The sequence below is a fragment of the Daldinia decipiens genome, assembly GCF_022478715.1.
Source record: "Daldinia decipiens strain CBS 113046 unplaced genomic scaffold F4813scaffold_4, whole genome shotgun sequence".
Lineage (NCBI taxonomy): Eukaryota > Fungi > Ascomycota > Sordariomycetes > Xylariales > Hypoxylaceae > Daldinia > Daldinia decipiens.
This window is the reverse complement of record NW_026054547.1, coordinates 535,011-553,389: the sequence shown is the minus strand read 5'-3', so window position 1 is coordinate 553,389 and position 18,379 is coordinate 535,011. Positions and strand designations below refer to the sequence as shown.

General features: G+C 47.1%; 4 protein-coding genes across 4 annotated transcripts; 3 read left to right on the top strand and 1 right to left on the bottom strand.

Moving 5' to 3' along the window:
• Nucleotides 1-3,779: 3,779 nt before the first annotated feature.
• On the top strand, nucleotides 3,780-6,355 carry F4813DRAFT_385807 (uncharacterized protein; the record flags this gene model as incomplete). The annotated part of the gene is made up of 2 exons (XM_049246307.1): nucleotides 3,780-4,750; nucleotides 4,813-6,355. 2 exons carry the CDS (start codon nucleotides 3,780-3,782, stop codon nucleotides 6,353-6,355), a joined length of 2,514 nt encoding a protein of 837 aa, XP_049103238.1.
• A 493-nt stretch (nucleotides 6,356-6,848) lies between these two features.
• Nucleotides 6,849-12,959, bottom strand: F4813DRAFT_346983 (SAC3/GANP/Nin1/mts3/eIF-3 p25 family-domain-containing protein). Its single transcript, XM_049241909.1, has 2 exons — nucleotides 12,276-12,959; nucleotides 6,849-12,040 (listed from the first exon to the last, which is right to left on the bottom strand). Exons 1-2 carry the CDS (start codon nucleotides 12,337-12,339, stop codon nucleotides 7,539-7,541), a joined length of 4,566 nt encoding a protein of 1,521 aa, XP_049103237.1. The 5' UTR covers nucleotides 12,340-12,959; the 3' UTR covers nucleotides 6,849-7,538.
• A 658-nt stretch (nucleotides 12,960-13,617) lies between these two features.
• Nucleotides 13,618-14,922, top strand: F4813DRAFT_385805 (uncharacterized protein; the record flags this gene model as incomplete). Its single annotated transcript, XM_049246306.1, has 1 exon — nucleotides 13,618-14,922. One exon carries the CDS (start codon nucleotides 13,618-13,620, stop codon nucleotides 14,920-14,922), a length of 1,305 nt encoding a protein of 434 aa, XP_049103236.1.
• A 708-nt stretch (nucleotides 14,923-15,630) lies between these two features.
• F4813DRAFT_222996 (2-nitropropane dioxygenase) lies at nucleotides 15,631-17,681 on the top strand. Its single transcript, XM_049239828.1, has 2 exons — nucleotides 15,631-17,204; nucleotides 17,276-17,681. The coding sequence occupies exon 1, from the start codon at nucleotides 16,075-16,077 to the stop codon at nucleotides 17,140-17,142; it is 1,068 nt and encodes a 355-aa protein (XP_049103235.1). The 5' UTR covers nucleotides 15,631-16,074; the 3' UTR covers nucleotides 17,143-17,204; nucleotides 17,276-17,681.
• The last annotated feature ends 698 nt before the right edge of the window (nucleotides 17,682-18,379 follow it).

Sequence of the window (18,379 nt, the reverse complement as noted above, 5' to 3'; positions counted from 1 at the left end):
GTATTACGATCGAGATAGGAGGCATAGCCCCGCGGAGTCCGCCATGCGGTCCAGAACGCTGTTGTGCGCCTGTTAAAGAGCGTTCGGCTGCATATTTATTACACATTATCGATGTATCATTTTAATCAATTAAAATCTGATTATTATTTTACATTTCAGTGGTTTTTAGGTTGTTTACCTATTTTAAATTATATCAGGTAAAACAGCGTGATGGTATTTTAGCTTTGACGCCATTGCTATTAAACCGCTAAAGCTTATAGCAGGTCGGTCTTTAATTGTCATTCAATAATATGATTACCGTTAATGCCGTGCGTCCCTTCGTTTTCCTCGGCAGCTGAGTAACTTATAGATGTTGGCATAGAGAAGAATCCTGTTTCCAATATCATCGATCATTGAACACTAAGCCATGTCGCTCATGGTAACCACGGTTCGATAGCTCTCGGGACGATATGAGCTTGTTCGGTAGACAAGAAAAGGGGGACCTTTAATTGATTGCCACGGTAATGGTAGGTTACCTTCGGGGAATACCTAATACTTAAATCCAGGGGTAATCGGGTATGGAGGTAAAGGTAGGTATGATTTATAGTATAACATTATTTACAACCTGTTGATAGGAAGTTCCTATAATGTATAAATAAAGTAAATGCTTATTATTATTAATGAACGATAACAGCATACATTATCACGAACGAGTCAATTTTGCTGTATAAGATGTAACTACCTCTTTATAAAATGTTTCAAAATACCTACTATGCAAGTTAGCTGAAATGCTAAGGTTATGCGGGCCATAAGAAAACGTCAACTGTGGCAGCGTGTTCCGTGTGTTAAATTTGCAACTCGGGTTCATGAACGTGAGCTTTATTTTCCAGGTAAATATCAGTATCGATATTCAAAATGGAACATGTAAAAATAAAAATAATAGGTTTCGGGGCAAACCGTTCTTAAACTGCTATGACGGCTGGACTCGGACTTGCAATAGCAAGTAGTTTAACCTAGTTAATGGGCGCATTGGCCATGGCCAATTAACTGGACCTTCGTTGCTGCTATGCTCCAATATAACAATTACTTGCGATCGTCGAGTTATCGGTATTATCCATTCTTGTCTAACCAATTAAGAGCGTCGTCACACAGGCTGCACAAGCTGATAAGAAGTATTGTTTCCCGCAGTTCGTTACTGTCCACCCAGTGCAACGTGTCAGACTCTTGTCCCCAGACGTTCCGCAACAGCTGAGCGTAGATGACGACAGACGACCCATTTGTTTGGCGCGCAGTGGTCCCACGGACGCACAAACGTCGGGTCTTCTGTAAATGATCGTCGCTGGATCTCTTGTAAGAAAACGATCGGGGACCCAGAGGTAGATCGTGGGGTTGGTATATTTGACCGGTGGATGGTATGTCAGCAGAGAAGAAGAGGAGGTACAATAGGTACATAGGTATGCATTTAATGCCCTTTATTTCAATTAATCAGTGTAGCGCTTCTGCACGAGATCAATTTGCGCGTGCGACGGACAAGTTGGGAATCCGGAAATATGCACTGAGCCGAGCTAGGTAAGATATTGACGTCAAAGTGTTGATAGCTTCAATAAGAAAAAGGTTCAATAAGGGTCTATCTCGCATTTGATCATACTTTATTATGTCTAATGGCGTAGTTGGCGTTGATAATGGAAGCTAAATGGTGGTGTCTTGCGCAACTATTTGTATATTAATCTTCTAAATTACCTCTCTTATTCCCAGTCAATTATATCCTTTATCCCGCATCTTTCTTTGCAGCAGGATTTTAACTTTTTGCTACCGTATCTTGCAGCTGAGTTTGTCGATCGCATCGCGGGATTAATAAAATAGGGGAATGGTGATGTAAATGCGGTGAACTATAGATTCGGTTGCACATGCCCACGGCGTCCACAGCGTCCACAACGTCGACACATCTTTCTTCTCTCGGAACGACCGGGGTTACCTACCTAGGTATGCTTTAAATGGGCTCTGTTTGGTTGAGGCTCTATCGCCGGGTGGGTTTCTAGGCTTGCTTTAGTGTGTAGTTGTCTATCTAATTAAGCGGATTGGCCTAATCAACCAATCGTATAATACCTACCTAACCTAGGAAATATAGTCCACAGCGAGGATCTTAAGGCATCGCTCCCGCTGGTCCGCTACAGTCTAAAGCTATTAGAGCCCCACTACCCCTGCTTTGATAGCCGTATCTGATAGGTTAATAGGTCTTGGTACGGACAGTGTACTAGTAAATATTCCGTACTGTAGTTTTGAACTAAAACGAAACAAGTTATACTTGCATGTGATTTTTAAAGGTTAGTTCGCATGATATTATAATTCCGTCATGTTGGAACTTACTATTATAAAGGGTTCAATTATGGCTTGCAATATTTAGCTATTTTACGAGGCTTTATCTTACACTTGGGATCTTTCAATCTGTACCATAACCGTAAAGTTGGGGGCTCATAACAACATTGTAGCGGAGTGAATGGGGGTTTGGGTTTGCACATACCGTAGCCCCATAGTGGAGCGATTTGTATGCGGTGTGGGGGTGTGCATTTACGTATGGCTCAACACTGTACTTACAATTTGAAGTTGTGTAATGCAAGTAACCTTACCGTTACCTAATACTAAATTAGGCCTGTTGATAGGCGATAGGCTATTGTAGATCGTGTCACTACCATACCAAGATATTAAATCTTACGATAAATGTAGGTAACCGACATCCATCTTGCGTATCGAGGTAGTTTACTTTTCTTTATTTAACAAATTCATATTTACATATAAAGGGTTGTCCTTTGTTGTTTCTCCATACTATATCAAGCCACATGTTGGAGTTTCCATGTACAATAGCGAATCTATAAATAGATGGGATCTAGATATCATTCAAGAGTTTTCTGGTCTGGCCACCATGAAATATCTTTAAATGTCTTTTAATTCGTAAGGTCCGTCACGCTTCGTATAGTATCCACATGCGCATTGTGTCACTACACTATCCTATGTATATGTGTTACGTACCTACAGTGGACCTAGGTGTGTCTAGGTACATGTAAACAAATAGAGAAGTAATGACTAAACAAAGTAGCAACTCGGTACCTACTCCTTTATTTTTGAGCATTCACAGTGCTTAGCCCCCCACTAAATTTAGTGATGGTTGGCCCTTAAAGCCCTGGAAGCCAAGGAGCCCCAAGGCAGGTCCAGTGCCCCTCCTATTAAAAATTTGAACAAAGCGAAGTTGGAGCATGTGGGTCAAGGTTTCGCGTCATCTTTAAATCTTGAATATATCGATGATCTTCTCCTGAAAAATCTCCATCTCGGTCCAATCCACTCTCTTAAATCCCGAGGGCATAGCGCTATATACATTCGTTTTCCTATTCAAATTTCATCCTTTTTAGCTACCTACCCAACGTTTCATTAACTGCTCTTCTCCAGACATCCCCGACTTCTACCCATTTAATAATTTAATAGGGAATCAGGGATCGCCCCAGGAATATCCAGATCTAGACCACTTCGTTGTGTGTTTCGATCTGTCACAGCAGCTCTATTCAATAGCTTCCTCATTCGTTGATCATCTTTTCGCCCTTCGACATCTAGTCTGTAACAATAGCTTTAACAGCGTATCTATTGTTCTATCTTTTCTCTATCCCTTGGACCGATTTAGAGGCTTGGATATCTTGATGTTTACTAGTCATTGTACCGATAACTGGTGATAGCTCTTGGTTGATAATAATTTCAACACCGCTTCTGAATCCCCGGTTGATAGGATACTTCCGGATTAGATTCATTTCAATATGCCTCACACAAGCAATCATACCGAATTCGACGAGAAGGGCTCTACTCTAACTCACGCCCCAACTGTCTCAGACACGGCCGCCGAACCAGACAAATATACTGAGAAATATCCCCCGGAGCGACCACAACACTTACAGGTTCCTACTGAATCAGGGAGGATATCGGCGGATCATTCGCACCTCTCAGATACTGAATCTAGAGACCAAGCTACTCGACTAGTTGACGATCTCACATTACTTCAGGCAGAACAGGCGGTTAGCCACCGGGAATCGAATGAACTTCGCCGTGCTTACTCCAAATCTCGCGGTCATGAACCCGAGGGGGAGGATGTGTTCAACCAACCCGTCCAAACTTCTACGATACCGCTGGAGAATTCTAACCAACTGAACAAGGTTTTCAAGGGAATCAAAGGTCTACCTCGTATACTTCGATATTTCTTGTACAGCTTGCCCATTGCAACTATTTTACTAATCCCTGTATTACTTGGGAGGTTTACACCAAAAGAACAACAGGTTGTCATTGGAGGGCCGGGGGGTGAGGACCTAATGTGGTTTGGCATCTGGCTTGAGGTTTTTTGGCTCTCCCTGTGGGCGGCGAGAATAGCCACCTGCATTCTGCCGGTTATCGTGGGCATCGTTGCTAAGATCTTGGGTTCCGGTAATTCTAAGAAATGGAAGGAGATAGCCCGTCAGCTTGAGTTGCATACTGCGCTATTCCTTTGGATGCTTGCCGCGTTAATATCGCATTACCCGATCCTCAACAACCACAAGGTTAAGGCCAAGGTGCCTGAAGAGGCCGACACAGAATACCCACCTATAAACTGGATCGATGTTGTCTACAAGGTTATCGTGGCATTTTTTGTTCTGGCTATCTTGAACTGGGTTGAGAAGATTTTGATCCAATGGATTGCGGGATCTTTTCATTTGCGAACATATTCGTCACGTATTGAGACAAACAAGCAATGTGTTGCGTAAGTTACATTTATTTCACCACTCAAGTTATTAGAATATATTACTAACTAATGCTTAATAGATACTTAGTTCATCTCTATGAGCATTCTAAGGATAAGTTGGTCCCGGAGTCATCAGTCATGGATAACCAAGGGCCGGGCTCTGGCGCAAGGACTCCCATGGCTATGTTTTCAGACAACGCTCGAGATACTATGGCAAAGGTCGGCGACATTGCCAACCGTGTAGCAGGTGATTTCACCGGACGTGAAGTTAAGCTCAGAAACCACCCGCGGAAAGTCGTGTCTGAACTACTCCGAAATAGCAATTCCGCCCAAGTCCTCGCCAGACGTCTTTTCCGCACGTTCGCTAAGCCTGGTGCCGATGTCTTAACACCGCATGACTTGAACCCGGCTTTTCCTTCTATTGACGACGCAGAGGCTGCCTTCAGTGTGTTTGATCGCGATTTGAATGGGGATGTCTCAATGGACGAGCTTGAAGCGTTTTGTGATGAGGTTCATCGAGAGAAGAAAGCTATTGCAGCTTCGCTCAAGGACTTAGATTCTGTCATCACAAAACTAGATAGGGTCTTCTTTTTCATTATCCTCGTCATTACAATCATTGTATTTATCTCGATCATCTCTTCTTCTACAGCCGCGGCTCTGGCCTCTGCGGGCACTGCCGTTCTGGGTCTCGCGTGGGTACTTCAAGCTACCGCCCAGGAGTTCCTGCAGTCAATTATTTTCGTTTTCGTCAAGCACCCGTTTGACGTTGGCGACCGAGTCACCATCTACGGCAACACTGGATCCTTAATGAGAGGCGACGACTACTATGTAACTGAAATATCGTTACTCTATACTGAATTCAAGAAAATGCAGGGTCACATCGTCCAGGCTCCCAATTCCGTTCTCAACACGATATTTATCCTTAACCACCGACGTAGTGGTACTTTGGCCGATGTGTTCGAACTTCGAATGAGATATGGTACCCCGTCTAGCGTCATAAAAGAGCTCGAGGCTCGAATGACGGAGTACGTAATGGACAACAAGCGCGATTTCACTAGCAAGATCCTTACGGAGCTTGTAAGTTTCGAAGATGCGTACTGCATGACGGTCAACTTTATCTGTTTCCACAAGACGAGTTTCCAAAACGAACTGACCCGTCTCACCCGTCACAATAAGTTTGCTATTGAGCTGATGGACCAGATGGTGGCGCTCGGTATCGAACAGCCTCGTCGGCAGTACCAAATTTCTGGACAAGACTGGCCCGTCTTCCAATCCAACATTCAACCCCCGTCGTATGAAGACCGTGCGCCTTCAGTAAATCCTGCAATGCTGACTGCTACCCGTCGACGTGCCAACTCACATACTCAGGATACTACAGGTGACATTTTCCAGGACGTTTTCGTGGCCCGTAGGCCGAGTAATTCCGGTATCAACCATCCTCCGCGCATCAACGAGGAGTATGTCGAATCTAGCGGCTCTAGGAACAACAGCAAAGAGCAGCTGGAAAGGCTGCCTTCTAACGGAACCGGCACCGGCCGCAGCATCCATCGGAATATGTTTGGACGATCGATGACGATGAGGCGGAGTGTCGACCGCTCCGAACGAGATAGGGAAATGGTGTGAGGAAGAAGTGGGAGACTCAATTAGTGAGACTTTTCTTCGTGATTAATGATTTACGGAAAACAACAACATTTTTCTTCTAAGCGATACATAGACTGGTTGTATACCCATTAGGAAAGCGGAACTAAGTTAGATGGCGTACATAATTGGTTAACCCGACCTATGATTCTTTTTCAATGGATCTTTTAGATATTCAGGGAGTATTGCCAAGCTACTCGTATTATCATATAGATTACTAGTAGTTCAATTGGCAATCTGCTTATTTACATAAAGTGATATAAGGCGTTACAATTCATTGTCCTAGTCGGCATGTTGTCGTGAACAACTTATATGTGCGGTCACTGGCATAGTAAATGTCCAGAGCAAAAGACCAAAAAAAAACTGTTGCCCACGAGAGGTTCTTTCATACAATATTGTGATTTTAACAGTTATTGCATGTGCTGATGTAGTCCCGGTATCTATACCAAATGATTAGTACAATATGCACTGGACATGAGCCCTGTTGTGTAATTTTTCACGTAGATAGACGAATATACATTATACATAAAGCGTCAAGATCATAACATAGCGTCAAACAAAAGTTGGTTAGATTCAAAAAGATATATCCATCCCATCGCCATGCCGTGTATTGTGCCGTACATGTATGTATGTATGTATTCTTTAAATTCCCAATTGCCAACCTAACCCAACCCCTTTTCTATGCAATGTCGGGTCCCTACTACACCTACGGGTATCTCAAGTATACAATTGATAAATAAATAAAAGGCCTAACTTTGCCGGCCGGAAAGGTTCATCCCGGTATGAAAAGAAGCCGTTGTAGCAATAGTAATAACAAGAAATCATGGTCTCGTATCGGTTGATGTTTTTTCTTCTTTCGCACGACCCTCTGGTAACGCCGATTCATGAATGATGCGATAATGATGACGATAATGACGGTGACAACAACAATCCCATTTGGCTGTCCACGTCTGCCCATTCGATTAGACAATTATTTCTTTTTCAATTATCGTGTCTTTTTCTGCTTCTTCGATACCCTCTTGCCAATCACGTTCACCAAGGATGCATCCTGTGCCAATGCCATTTCCAAAATAGCATCGAGTGATTATGACCCTTTATGCCATTGACTATATCCATTTGCTCGACTTATTATTATTATGACGCCTCTAACTCCCTTCTGTAGGCCTCATCAAGAATTTCCAAGTCCCGAGGCCCTCCCTTCAACCATTGCTAAGAAATTCGCGATATCGGCAAGGTGCTCATCGGCGTCTGTAAGCGAGCTGGTTTTTGCATCTCCACTCTTGGCTCGTTTCGTATTGGCAGGCGACTCAATTCCATTTATAGGCGAGCTTTCGTTTGCGCGGCGTTTTCGCTTCTGGCTCCGGGTCTCTGAGGGTGAACTGCTGATCTGGCTTACTCCTAACTCATCGGCTCGTATGAATGGCGAAGATAGACTGCTTAGTGCCGGTGGCGGCGACTGGCTGGGAGGTGCTTCCTCGGCAGCTGGTAATCCATAATCTCCAAAGCCAGGAATTCGTTTCCCTTCTCGCAACATAGGCAATGCTATTGACTCGTGCAAGAATTCGCCGTTCGGCATTCGGACAAGCCCTCTGGCTTTCAAAGTCCAATATGGATCTGCAACTCTCGATCGGGATTTTGATACTCGACCGGTATTATAGCCGACACTTGAGCGATAACTCGAGCTAAAAGTTGAGTTACGAAGGCTCCCGGTTGATGTGGACAAGGTATCTCCACCAGTACCGCGACAGCGAGCCCTGAGCATTGCTGTCTTTGACCCTTCTTTGTAGATCTTCGGCTCTGGCAGCTCTTTGAGCCGATGGACTCCGCGTTCAATTCGGCTCCTGTTTTCAGCCCTTAATCGCATCTTCCTCTCCTGGATCAGATTCGCCTGGGTTTCAGTATCATAATCCCTAGCTGCGTATCGAGCTGCTGCTCTTTCATCTGTCACCCCATTAAAAACACCAGTAGCAAGCAGTGCTTCTTCGATGCTCCGTGACTGTGATTCCGGACTTGATGATTGGACATGCAGTTCTGTTAGAGTGTCTGCTGTTTCCCGTCCTCTCCATTCGAGACTTAGCCTAGTTGATGCCCTTAGTTGGGCCGTTTCGTCGACTCTGTGCTGGCTTCTCCTTAGCATCGAATCCGTCGTTTGCTGAACAATTTTATTCTGCTTCTCCCTAGCAGCGCGCTCACGTTTTGCTACATTTTCAGGTAATCTCCATTGACTGGCTTTCTCTTTTTCTTGATTCATACGTCTAATACGTTGACGTTTACGAAAACCATTATGCCAACGCCAAAAGTATTTCAGTTTGAGACTGTTCTCTCTGAAGTTCCGCACTTCAGCATTGACCTTTTCTTCTTCTTCCCTTTGTATGCGCTCAACTTCGGCAGCATGAAACTCGTCCCAAATGCTCTTTAAGATGTGAGTAACTGCAAATTCTTGAAGATGTGTTTCCATTAACCCTCTATCCGCACAAACAAACCAACGAGCGAAGTCACTCATCGGGTTCTTCTGGGCTGTACTTCGAGGAGCAGGAAAGCTTTTAGGAAGGGGTTGTTGTGATGTAAAGGTAGGATTTGAGGTTGGCTGTGAAAATATTGATGGCTGATTTGCAAGGGAACTTTGTTTACTGGCCTCAGAGGTACCTAAGGGTGTGCCATTCATGAGTGGCGGGAGTGTAGAAAAAAGGCCGGCCGTTGTAGGTTGAACCGTACTACTGATAGATTTTGATGAGCTAATGGATTTTGATATCGATTCTGGGGTGGCAGATAAACTAGAGGGTGCAGGGGGTTGTGATCTATCTTTGTTCGACGAGTCGGAAGCTTTTGCTCCAAGATTCGCGAAGAGAGACTTAGTCGGTGGAATCGATAGGTCTTTGTCGCTGTTTAGAAAACTGAAGAAGTTTGGATCTGACACGCCTGCTGTGGGTTGGGCTGCTTGTGCTGATGAAACATTGCCTCCGAATATAACCTTAGAATTTGCGTCGGAATCCTTCCCATCTTTATTTGAACTTTTATTAGCACCAGTTATGGTGGATTTCAACCGTGGAATATCGTTGTCGGTGATCGTAGTGCTAGGGGTCATAGGGTTGCCTGTTTGCGCAAAGAGCGAGCTAGGCTGCTGTTCCTTAGGAGCGGAGTTTGCGGGTTCGGTCCTAGAGCCTCCGCTAGTTTGGGCGGAGACTGGAGTAAAAAAAACCCCCTGAGAGATAGGTATCGTGTTGGGGGGTGGTGGAGAGGGAGACTGCTTAAAGGGAACGGTAGTTGTCGGCTTGGTGATAGTATGGTTCCCAAAGGTTTGCAGAGGAGCATATGGGCTTGCTGCGGTCAGGGGGCCGGGAGATGGGGTAGGTTGACTGCCTTCTGCCTGGCGACCATATCCATCAGGTTTCTCGTGCCCTTGACGGCTGTTATCCGCTGGGGGGACGTCTTGGGAATCACTGACAAATAAGCTTTCCTCGGAAGATTCATCTGAGCTAGTTATTGCCATGATATTCTCCTCGAAGACAGTTGTACGAATGACGTCGGGAAGGGATCGTCTAGAACGTTTACGCTCTACTATGTCCCCTGAGAAGGAATGCCGTACTCGAGCATCGATATACTCCGTGCTTTGGGAGAAAATAGCATACCCATCTTCATGAAACTGAAAACCATGCTTTTTGAAAAACTCAACTGCCTCTTCTTCCGTATCAGTGTGTAGGTATTTCTTCAAAACGGGCGGAGTCAGGTCTTTGGGGCCGAACCGAGGCCTCGAGAACGATTTCCTCATAACTTTTAATATCCCTTTTCGCACGTTGTTGAAATGTATCTCGGCAAAGCAGGCCATGGTATATGAAACTGCCGGATGGGCGATGAGCTTGAAGAATATCGAGATCGCATCAATAGCCAGTTGGCTGTATGTTTCTGGATGCAGAGGGCCCTGCATTTTACGGATATTGTCGATGCATTGGACGATAGCTATTGCGGATTTTATGCCTTCGGCGTTTCCAAACCGAACATCCCAGCCTTCTATTCTTTCCATGAGCGCCGGATTGTAGGCATTGAATACTATAAAATACCCCCGGAACTCGGGCTCGTTTTTACACTCGATCCCCTGATGTGCACAATCGTCATACACTTCCATTAGGGAGATTAAAGTCTTGCTTAGTTGCTCGACTTCCTGTTGCTCCGAAAAGTCCGTGGGAGCGAAGCCATCTTGAGAAAGAAGATGAAGCGACGTAACGTGAAAACGAGTGATGGTCTCAAGGCAATAAATCTGATCCAGTATCTCGTCAGGCGTCATAGCGTACTTCTGGAATGAGAAGTCTATTCGAATGGCTCGAGTTCGGTCCCAAAGGAAACTATGACGTTGCGGTAATAGGTCATCCGACGAAACAAGATCGATCAAATAATCCAAAGTGCGGCAGAGGGTCCGAACGGATCGCACGTCCATGGGGAGGGGTGCATCTTGCCCTGCCGCTGAACGAGCAAGTCGTTTGACCATAAGTGAGGGTATTGCGACAAGATCGCCATTATCATCTCTACTCTTTTCTGGTCCTCTGATATCGTGCTCGACAATACGAGTCACTTGCTCCCACTCAGGACACATATCCTCGCAGATTCCCTTGAACACAAGCGCCTCGTCGAGCCTTCGCCTTTTGTCCGGATCGTCGATCAGACCAGCTCGCGTGAGCGACTTTCGCGCCCTTTCCCGGTACGCCTTATAAGTTTCACGAAAACGCTCTATTGCCTGGCGTTGGGCAAAGCTCCCTGGGTTCTCGGGCCATTGCGGCGGTCTGATTTTATCCTTGGCTAACTGGTTTCGAATCTTTTTAGCGAACTCATCTCGATCTTGATTGAATTTCGGGTTTCCTGGCACGTCCTTTTCAGTCGAAGTGTCCTTCTTATTACCCTGGGCAGGGGACTGGAATTGATTATAGGCATTTTCTGGGCCTGGCGACTTCCGTGATAATTTATTCCTCCGCTGGATATCATCACCACTCTTTCGCTTCCCGTTAACTTGATTTGTAAGTGTTGTGCTATTCGTTGGTGTGGAATTAGTAGATTGTGCCGGCTTTGGCCACGCTGGTTGCACATATTCGGAAGCTTTTTTTAGTCCATTGACACCAGTCGTAGCTGAGGCCTGGATTTCACTGGTAGGTGTCGGCGTTGGTTTCAAGAAGGGGTTTGGTTTCGAGGAAATGTCGTCGGAAGTAGTTGTCGGGTTGGATGTCTGTGTAAAGCTAGGTCGGCCGAATGATTCGAGCTTAGGTGTTGAATCATGTTGGCTAAAAGGTGAAGGTCGTACTTCGGCACCATTAGTTGTCGGCGTCGAAAACGGGTTGTGCGTGTTGGAAGATTGCCCATTACTAGAGCCACTAAATGGATTTGGCTTCAAGTTAAAAGGAGGAGCGGTAGATTGGCCGTTCGTGTTTATAGCAGAGTCCGCGTTTTTCTTCTCAAAGGGATTCTTCATATTACTTGGCATCCGGAAGTCATCATGCCGCCCTTTCGCCATTTGGGTCAGGGTCTGCAGCATCGAAGAATTCGATGAAGGAGGAGGTTGAGCAGAATTTGCTAGGAAAGGATTTGGCGTGGGTGTTGCGCCGCTGGACTGTCCTTGCAAAAATGGGTTAACCTTGGGCGGAGCGAACGGGTTGGCCGGTTGGGTGGACGCCGGGTTGCTGAATGCTATAATTCGAGAAATAGAGTCAGTGGTCTTTAAACATCCTCACATGCTCACTTTTTTTTCTTGTTTGCTTTTATATCATATCGTATTCCAGCTTCACCTTTGTTCTTCGCCTGATCCAGTCGCTTTATCGATTCCGGTGCCAATATATATGTATTCCAAGATATCGAGGGTTGTTGGATTCACTCGTAGCAAATATAGCTTCTATCGTCGGGGAAGGAAAGCCATTCAACTTACGGTTGCTAGGCGGGTTCGGCATCTGGCCGACTCCCCAGCCACCCTGCATCTGGGGATTAAGCATTGCGCTTTACCGCCGGGTCTGTTATATCGTTTGTCATGGATCGTGAGAAGTGATCGAGGTTGGCCGAGAGGGAAAGGTGCAAACTGGGGGCGGGCGGGGACCGAAGAAGTCGTGCACGGAAAGGCACAAAGAACCGTCGCCCTCGCGCGCAAAATGTTGCTCAAATAAGAAGCGCGGACAAAGAGTATGTACAGATTAGAGAGTACATGGAATGAAAATATATGCCAGAGACGTGCGATGTGGCCAGTAATACGGAGTCAAGTAATGTAGGGGATGGCTATTCTTTAGAAGTGCTGAATTTTGCTTGCTAATGATTGACGATGTTGCGATGGTCAACGCGGCGCGGCATTGGAGTCTGCAAGCGGAAGCTGGATTCCTGCCTGACTTGACCGCTCTAGGCTTATCCGTAAGTGACTTAGTCCGTTAGGTACACAGTACCTTGTACAACACAGCACAATCAGTAGGTAAATCGACCACTTGTGACTTTCGAATTTAGATTACGGTTCAGCTAAGAACATTTGACAGAAAGAAAGCTAAGAAAAACATTTCCTCTCCCCGCAGTATTTTAACTGCCTGCTTACCTATTAGGCGCTACCTAAACTTAAGTATGTTAGGTACTCGGGGATGAGGTCATTGCAACTTATCATTATTTTTACTTTTACCGTTAACCGTAACTAATCCCTTCCCGGCTGTATTTTTAGTTGCTTTGCCAACATTGGATTTGCGCGCAACTTTACCTTCTTCTCTCCCTCTCCCTCTCCCCCTTACCAAATTATTATTACTAAACTTTGGGGCCAACGCAACTCTATTAATGCTCAAACGCTCAAATGCTTGAGTCCCCAATTCTTAATTCCCACCTATCCCCTTAAACACCGCTCCGACTCCGCGCAACATCTTCTTATTCTAAGGGTCCACGTAGTATGGAAGCTTCGATCTCACCTGCATCAACCTCAACTATATCACGCTCACTCGTACAATGTACACATTATAGGCGACTACCCCTTAGTCTCTTTTTATCATTACCAAATGGGTAATAATTCCTTCAGGATCACATTCCGCATGATTACTGGTAATTGAGCTACAACAAAACGAACGACGTCAGACCGGAGGTCCGACACGCGAGCATCTCCATTTACCTGATTAGCTGGCTCGTTGTGCTCGCTATTCCCCTAGTAGATAGCCGCCCGGAGAAAAACAACATCTCCATCGAGTGTCCGTAACGCCAATTCTGACACGCCTGCATACAAAAAGCCTCTTGGCACCCGCTGCTACGGAACAATGGCGTTTCTCGAAGATCCTCGTCTTCGGCAGCGATGGAACCAGATCTCTCATACAACCGAGACTGTCACTGAGAACGCAGCCGCTGGGATATGGACTTTTGGTCACACATACATCACACCATGTTTCTCCTCTATCTTGTCAGTGCTGGAGAGCTGCTCGACCGTCTGCCTCGGCGATCGCGAAGAACGAGCACGACGAGCAAGGGAACGCCAACGGGCGCGAGGAAGGGCCGAATATAGCTTCGACTTCTACGATGATTGGGACGAAGAGTTGGGAGGCGGTGACGATGCAGGAGGACTTCTCGGCAGCTGGCGAGGTGAAGACTGGGATCAATTACTGGCAGGCACCGGGAAGAAGCGGAGCGGAGGTGATGTTCAAGAACAACCGAAGAGGAAACGCGGAATGAGCTACGGCACAAAAGGGCCACGGAGGAGATCCAGTATTCAAGAAGATCCGACAATTATTCCAAGCACCGCCCCTCTAGGATTTTTAGCCCGTCTACCGTTCAAGATAGGAGGCCCTTTAAGATACAAGCCTAGTGCAGCAAATCTACAAGAGCACCCTGGAACATCAAGGTCGGGATTAGATACGGAACGCGTGCCGTTGTTGGACGAAGACGACGATGGGGCACACACTAACGAATCACAATCGCATAGTAGGAAGCGAAGTGGAACGGTAGGCAGTGGAGATACTAGTGATTCGTATAGGTCGAGGGGCGATCTTTTCCCAAGCGACGAAGAAGGGGAAGAAGATGCAATACCACTAGACGACGAGTTCACCATTGCGCTAGATCACGCGGATGATCGCGAAAGTAACAAGACAAGGAGCAGCAAGGGAAAACGGATTGCGGACCGCAAGATACCAAGGAGTGTTTCAAGGACGACGATGGACTCGACAAGACCATCCTTACATCCCAGCTTCGGCTCAGGATCGGTTCCAGAGAGCCCCGCGCTGCTTTCAATGGCATCACTAGAAGATTTACGACTGGAAGAAGAACGGCTGGAACGGGAGGAAAATGAAGTGGTAGAGAAAAAAAGACAGGTTGCTGCGAATTTGGCTCTTAGGAGAGGGCTGAGCCGGGATAATCTTCAAATCGAATCCGTCCAGGAGGCGAAATCCGAAATAGTCAGGGTAGAAAGAGTGGTAGTTCCGCAAGAGGCTGTATTTGATAAGGGATCAGACTACGGACAAGACGAGGTCGGGTCTGGATCTGCGGAAGATGCTCACCAACCACAATCGTCAACACCGAAAGATCCGCCACAAGAAGGCTTTGTCCCTGCACGACTACCATATTTCCGATAAGAAACATCACCATATATCACCAACTTGTAACTCCGGCTCGAGCTAATGCCCCCTCACCGCCTGTCTACAACACGCCGGGGGATTCCACCGCAGGGTTTTAAACTAGGCCTAAGACGAACCAAAACTCAAACCAGATGCGGTTTGATAATGTCCATATGAGCCACGACACTATACTTGATAATGATTCAGCGTCATGTCGGAAACGTGTAATTGGCAGTGCGGGCGACGAAGCCATCTCACTACCTGTATATCAATGTCTGTACGTGTAAATATGGAATTATGGTAGCTATAGGGTTAGCAGAACAAGAAAGCGACCTAAGCCTTATAGAGCGTGTAAAGCGCAATGATCTCGCTATAGCGAACGCCTTGATGTCATTATTATTGGTAGGGATTCGGATTTTGAGATTAATTCTAGACAAGATACCAAGTTTGAATGTACTTATCTAGGACATGATATTGCTATCTAGAAATATATTTGTATAACAAAGTTCGTCAAATGTCACATTTTAGTGTAAATAATAGATGAGAAATCGCTGAGTCGAGACTCGAAGGTCGGTCCTTAGTTCCCGACTTGACACTTCAGGTAAGACAAGTTACATACCTACCTCATATATTGTTCAAACCATTGCCGAAAATAGATTTGCCTCGGCACCGTTTTAGTTTACCCCAGATCTCTCCGCTTCGCATCGTCGCGCTTAGCTCCCGTAAACCATCGAGTTTGATCATGCGGCCCCGTATAAGTTCAACAACTTCAACAACTTCGTTTATTTATTCTTTCACCCCTCACGTCGCTTTACTTACTTCTTACATTCTAATCACGAGTCTTACCTACAACTCGAACACGTAACGTATACGGAACTTCGCATACTCAGTGAAAAGAAAGTTTGTGTTATACAACATCCAAGCCACTCGCAGTCCTTCCTAAACCGCGGGTTGGATTGCATCGTAGCACCCTTAGTCTGAGGTTGCTGAATTCGGGTTGTTCGATAAAACTGCTGGTCTCCGCTCTCGAGCAAAGCATCTGGTTATACTTAACTCCCTCGCATACAATCATACACCACAAGTCTACATCAAAGCGGCACAATTCCCACCCACGATTGTAGGCTCAGGACAAGCAAATATAGACGTTAATTAACAAATCCAACCATCACAATGGCGCCGCAACCCCAAGGCCCCATCACAACCCCCCTCACCACCCTCCTCGGGATCCAGCACCCCATCCTCCTCGCAGGCATGGCCCGCGTCTCAGGAGGCGCCCTCGCCGCCGCCGTCTCCAACGCCGGCGGTCTAGGCGTCATCGGCGGGTTCCAATACACGCCCTCGCAACTCCGCGCCATCATCGCGGAGCTCAAAGCCGCCCTGCGGTCCCCAGACCTGCCGTTCGGCGTGGACTTGGCACTGCCGCAGATCGGCGGGTCCGCGCGCAAGACTAACCACGACTACACGGGTGGCAAGCTCGACGAGCTCGTCGACATCACGATCGAGAGCGGCGCGAAGCTGTTCGTCAGCGCCGTGGGTGTCCCGCCCAAGTACGTGATTGACAAGTTGCATGATGCGGGGATATTGGTGATGAATATGGTCGGACACCCGAAACATGCGGTTAAGGCCCTGGATCTCGGCGTGGATATGGTGTGTCCGCAGGGCGGCGAAGGAGGTGGACACACGGGCGATATAGCCAGCTCGGTGCTCATCCCGGCCGTCGCCGACGTCGCATCGCGCTACCACCCGCCGATGCTAAAAGGCAGCCCCGCGCTCGTCGTAGCCGCAGGCGGTATCAACGACGGACGGTCGCTAGCCGCAAGCCTGATGCAAGGCGCGGCGGGAGTCTGGGTCGGAACACGCTTCGTAGCGAGCGTCGAAGCAGCCAGCAGCGAGGAGCACAAGGCAAGCGTGGTGGCCTGCGGCTTCGAAGATACGCAGCGCACGCTGGTGCTCACGGGGCGGCCGCTACGCATGCGCACCAACGCGTATATCGCGCGGTGGCACGCGCAGCCGCAGAAGATACGCGAGCTCTGCGACAAGGGCGTCGTGCCTATCGAGCACGACCTCGAGAACGACGTCGACGATATCGATCCCCCGCACCTGATGGGCCAGGTCGCGGGCGCCGTTACTAAGGTCCAGCCTGCCGCCGAGATCGTCCGCGAGATGGTGGATGGCGCGGTACAGATGTTGAGGCTGGGGAGCTCGTATGTCGATACGAGCGCGAAGAGTAAGCTGTAAGACTTGTACCCCAGGTTTAGGGGTGGAAGAATGTATGCACTAAGTCCTACATGGAGTATGTAGTATGTAAGATAGGAAGATATCTACATGTAAGTAGGTACCTAGGTAGGTAGGCTGACATACAGTACCCAAGTACATGCCGCTACGATCTGCGGCCGGGTCCACAGCCCGGAGCCGGTACGCGCCTTACCGGCACCGAAGGGGAAGTTGATGGATGGCCTTACTACGTACATGGCATGGACGCAGTGTGACCTACCTCTGTTCCGCGGGAATAACCTACATAGTACATAAATGCATCCCACCCTCGTTATTCTCACCGAAGGCAAAATCCTCGAATTAGTCTCGGGAGGATCGGCCCCAAAAGGGAAAAGGGGGCTTGTAAGATCATGAATTTGGGAATTTAGGATCTGGGCTTATTTTGGGATTTGGGATGGTGTGCACATTATTGGAATCTATGCAGTAACTAAGTATTATTGAAATCAAGCCAGCTTACCTAGAGAAATCTATCTACCACGGTCATCGTCATTTCACAGTATCCCCCCTCCCCCCCCATCCCCGCCGCTTCGATTCAAGGGTGAAGAGAACAGAAAAAGAAAAAGAAACTAAGATGAGGGACCCGAGAACCCCGCAAGGACGCGTGTAGGGTTTTGCGCGGAAGAGACAATCATGACTCAAACCGTTGGCCCTCTATACATATGTATTTACCTACATGTCTAATATACCTAGATATGTAGGTAGGTAGGTACCTAGGTATGCATAGTATGTTAAGTACCTACATACCTACTTTCGGTACCGTAGTCTCGTCTCATAACTTGCAGTCGTTGATGCTCAGGCTTTGGGTGGGCCTGCATGATATATTGCCCATCGGATGGCCATGCATTTCGTCGTTGCGTAACAGGGAAAGGCAGAGAGAAAATAATAGGGGCGGGAAATTGCGTCGTTTGTGGCTTGGGGCGGTATGTGTGTAATGTATGTACCTGTCTCACCCCGTTTCTACATACATGTACCGCTGTGCTTAACCACCTTGCTTAACCACCTCGTTTTGCATCGTGTCGATCGATTCACATCAGAAAAGTCAATCGGTGGGTATGCGTACGTAAGCATCGTAAACAGGTAGGTAGGCTGGTAGGACAAGACAAGTTTAGCAAGGCGAACCGGATTGCGTATGGATGTCTTAGAGGCGTATCGAATTCTAGGGGATTTTCATCCTGTCAGGGTCTCTGATTCGTCACTACCA

What these genes read in the sequence shown, in the direction of transcription:
- F4813DRAFT_346983 (XM_049241909.1), bottom strand. Translation starts at nt 12,339, where the DNA reads ATGCTTAATCCCCAGATGCAGGGTGGCTGGGGAGTCGGCCAGATGCCG. An exon ending in GCCGAACCCGCCTAGCAACC is followed by an intron (nt 12,041 to 12,275) that starts GTAAGTTGAATG and finishes CTCGAATTATAG; the next exon opens with CATTCAGCAACCCGGCGTCC.
- F4813DRAFT_222996 (XM_049239828.1), top strand. Translation starts at nt 16,075, where the DNA reads ATGGCGCCGCAACCCCAAGGCCCCATCACAACCCCCCTCACCACCCTC.